This window comes from Arachis ipaensis, chromosome B04, assembly GCF_000816755.2.
Source record: "Arachis ipaensis cultivar K30076 chromosome B04, Araip1.1, whole genome shotgun sequence".
Classification (NCBI taxonomy): Eukaryota; Viridiplantae; Streptophyta; class Magnoliopsida; order Fabales; family Fabaceae; genus Arachis; species Arachis ipaensis.
Window position 1 is genome coordinate 92,428,788 of NC_029788.2, and position 4,348 is coordinate 92,433,135.

Below are 4,348 nucleotides of genomic sequence, written 5' to 3' on the forward strand. Positions count from 1 at the left end.
GTGGAGACAGAGGGAGCAATGACAACAGCAGCAACAACAATGGCGACGTCAAAATAATGGTGGTAGTCGGCGCTACGGGAGCGGCTGACAGAGGTGGTTGGAGGCGGCGAGGGAGAGAGAGAGAGAGAGAAGCAAACCGACGGACGACGATAAGGGTCATCGGAGGGGGGCTGCCGGAGAGAATGTTGAGGGAGAGATGAGATTAGAGGGTTAGAGAAAGTGGAATGTGAGAGGTTGAGGAGAGAGAGAGTGATTCAAAATGAGGGAAAAAGGATTTGCAGTCCAAATTTAGGGTATGATTATTGTCGAATTTACCGTCGAATTTGATGGTAAAGCTTCACGGGTACTCCAAAATGCAACGTTTCATTAATCAAGATTACCGTCGGATTTATCCGTCTGTAAATCTGACAGTAATGCTCGCACCAATTAATTTTTTCCTGCAAATATTACCGGCGAATTTATCGTTGAAAATTAAAATCTGTCGATAAATCCAACGCTAATATCTGATGATAAATTTGTTGATATTCAACGTTTTTTTTGTAGTGTCTTTCTGACCTTATGTATAATATGGTTATTAATAGATCATGATTGTGTCTTTTATTCGTAGGTTGCTAAATAATCTTCTTATCCACCTCATGATGCATGATGTCAATCTTTCTTGAAATTACAATCATTTACGTTTAAAGTATCACACATTTATGTCCCATATAAATATATAGATATGTATAGACCTGCATAGGTGGATAAATTGGTAACTCCTGGTATTTAACACTATTAAAAGTTGGGATGTTACAAGATGCGTCGTAGAGAATAGCCATCGTGAAAGACTCAAGGAAGAAGATAAGGGAAGCCGTTGGAGATAATTCTATGATAGGAAAAGAGAAATTATTTGGGACAAATGGGGCTTTTTATTGTAGGTTTAGGTTTGGTCTTCCATTAATTTTTGGATGAATTCTAAATTTATGTATCAAATATATTTTGTTTGTAATCAACTTGGGTTGGTCGAGTGGTCAGCTTACTTGTCTGCTTAAGCAAGTGTCGGGAGTTCGAAACCCGCCTTATGCATGCAGCAACCCATTAGTCAGCGGCAGACCTTTAAATGAAAGCTTAGATCCACGATGGATTATTCCTTGATCCACTACAAGAAACGTCGTTAAAATCGACGGCCAAATCGACGGCTAAGCCGTCGATAATATTGAAATTCGACGGCAAAATGGACGGCGGAGATGGTCGCTATTAAGCTTGTCGATTTTTCAAAATCCTATTAAAATCGACGGCTTGCTTAGCTGTCGATAATAACTTAATAAAATCGACAGTGGTTTCGTCTATAATGAGTTTGAGAATTCTACATTGTTACTAAAATCGACAACATAGCCGTCGATATTATTATATAAAATCGACAACATTTTTGTCGATATTATGTTTAATAAAATCGACACACGAGCCGTCGATTTAATTGTTTAGATACCGACAATTGCTTAATAAAATCGACAACATCACCGTCGATATTTCTATATAAAATCGACAGCAATCTTGTCGATATTTGATTTAATAAAAGCGACGAAGGAGCCGTCGATTTAATTACTTAGATACCAACAAATTCTGTGTCTATATTTTGTTTTTATGTCTATTTTAAATTTAAAAAGCGACAATACTACCGTCGATTTTAATAGCTATAATTTTTTTAATTATTTTTTTATTTAAAAATTAGTAGATAATTAATACAAATAAACTTTTAAATATAGAAATAAAATTTATACAAAATATTAGATAAATAAACTTCTAAATATAAAAATAATGAGTTTACAAACTTATCAAAATAATAAATAATCCTCTAACATAAATACTCTAGACAAGATAAATAACTAAACTTAGACTAATATAAGTCTACTTAGACAAAATAATACAAAATATTCAAAGCAAAGTAAATAACCCTACTCATACTCATCTAAATAATCGTCCGAATCATCAAGATCATCAGAATCATCGTCCCTTTGAGAACTCTGTGGTTGTCCTGGTTGTTGCAGAATAGGTGGGAGTTTTGATGTGGGGGCTGCTTCTCAATACTGTATTAGAAGGTAAAACAGAAAATTAAAGAAAACAAATAGTATAAAACAAATAAAAAGATAAATAACTTATAAATATATATAGATAGGAACAATTATCTACAGATTCAATATAACAATAAACACGTTGAGATTGAAAAGGAAATAAATAAATAAATAAATAAATAGAAGGAGGAGCCTATAAAGGAAAAATATAGCGTAGGATTAGGTTAGTCTGTGTTTGAGTTTGTTTCGCTTTCATTTTGTAACTTTAATATTCACATTTTTCATATTATAAGCAATAAATATAAAGAAAGAAAAAGAGGGTGTTATATTGTGTTGGACGCGGTAAGCTGCAACGTACCACATGCATATTTTGTGACTACACTTTCGGGTCAGAGATCTCAGAAGAAGAAGCGTTTTGAATAAATTTGAGAATTATTATCATCTGAAGTAGACAAAGGTAATGCTGAATTTTCAAGATTCAGGCCCCTTATTTCAATTATCAACTACTTCAAACACAGACAATCTCCCAAAGTACCTTCAACGAGTAAAATTTAAACTCTACAGGCATATGGAATTTCTTCCCAGTGCACTCAAAATAACCATTTTAAACATTTCTTGCATAAAAAAAACTAGAGATAAAACATGTCTAAGGATTATGAAAACAAATTTTTTATTCATAAACAGTGTTATGATTTATCTTACTTTGTTTTGTGCTGCTTGGATTTCAATATGCTTTGCCCGGTGAGCAAACTTCAATGTATTATGTGTCTCCTCAGTACTACTTAAGGAAGGAGTCACTGTGCAGATAAGCTGAGTTTTCAATAACAACGAACTATCAGAATTTCCATTTGTGTTTCAACATTTCTACCATGAAGATCTTTATAATAACTTGATGTATTTTTCATGTATATATAAATTCATGACAAATATCTATAGAAGGAAAGCCTTACAGATACACGTCCATGACCACTGAGTGAAGACTGAAGTAGTCTAGTCAGTTTGGAGTCCCTATAAGGTATGTGACTGGGTTTATCTTCGGTTAATTTTGAAATGACCTGTGTTCAACAAAGATAATTACACTTTAATACAGGCACAAACATAGGTCCATAGATAACAACACATACAAAAAGCTTTAAACAATGACAATAAACACCATAAAGAAAGCTTTACACAATGCATGCAATGGTGCTTTAAACAGATAGGTTGGTCTTTAGGACAGTCAGGCCATCCAACCCATTTGACAGTACAAAATAAACCAAATAGAAACAGATAATTTATTTAAATAATGGCAACTAATTTCATGGTAGTCAATCACATTAAAGTTAATAAAAAGAAACAGATATCTCTGCTGGGAATTAGACAGAGACAATATGATATAGTCTTAGAGTCCTACGTACACCAAGAAAAGGTTTGAGACCTCACAGTTCCAAGAGTTAGAAGACTTTTATTGATATAAGATCCTTCTCTCCTTCCCTACATGAAAATAATACTGATAAATCATAACAGAAAGTAAGATCAATAATAAAGGATATTTCTCGTCAAGATGTAAACACAATGGACTAAATATAAAACGTCACTGTAGTATTATAGTTAGAGCACAGTATATAATAATCATGTTAATCAGCTAAAACAATATCATTTGTCTATTTAGCACAAACCCACCAGGGTAAATATTGTATGGCTCCTGCTGCTGAGTAGGTTGAAGTTTGTGGATCCCACATGTTTGTGCTCTGTGATCAAGTAGAAATTTGTCAAGAATAAAAAAATGATTGGGTACTTAAGCTAAATAGCAGAATTCAGTGGGGACCATCAATTAGGACTTTAGAGGATCTCAATTTTCATGAATCATAGAATTCACATAACCACTAAAATAGGTTTATTTAGCTTTCGTATATTTCTTTTTGATAACAGTCCAACCACTATGCAGCTACTTTGTAAGAATCCCATATTAAATTTGTTAATTGATATATGCCTAGCATAAAATTATAAAGCATAGCATAACCTATTTTGCATCAAAAGGAAACAGCTGAGTTAAACCAATTAAAGGAAAGGGATGGGATAATTTATCAGCCCCTTTCTTCATAGGGCTACTAACTCAATTTTAAAACTAGAAAACATCACTAGATAGAAGACAAGTCACAATCAAACAACAGAACTGCCAGATTATTCCGGTATAGCCAGACCATCAAACTAAATAATCCACAAGAAAATGAGCATAGCTGATGCTTTTACCTTCTCCAGCAGCTATCAGGGACAGTGCATGAGCAGGGGAGAGTACAACCTCTTCCTTTATTTCC

General features: G+C 33.7%; 1 protein-coding gene across 1 annotated transcript in view; it reads right to left on the reverse strand.

The window, feature by feature from the left end:
• Positions 1,797 to 4,348, reverse strand: part of LOC107637914 (kinesin-like protein KIN-7K, chloroplastic) — a 13,742-nt gene continuing 11,190 nt past the window's right edge. Inside the window, exons 4-9 of the mRNA XM_021122498.1 lie at positions 4,284 to 4,338; positions 3,714 to 3,781; positions 3,474 to 3,524; positions 3,014 to 3,106; positions 2,754 to 2,861; positions 1,797 to 2,066 (exon numbers count right to left, since the gene is read on the reverse strand). Of these exons, the coding sequence (XP_020978157.1) occupies positions 2,061 to 2,066; positions 2,754 to 2,861; positions 3,014 to 3,106; positions 3,474 to 3,524; positions 3,714 to 3,781; positions 4,284 to 4,338 (381 nt within the window). The 3' untranslated portion in view covers positions 1,797 to 2,060. The remainder of the gene's footprint in view (positions 2,067 to 2,753; positions 2,862 to 3,013; positions 3,107 to 3,473; positions 3,525 to 3,713; positions 3,782 to 4,283; positions 4,339 to 4,348) is intronic.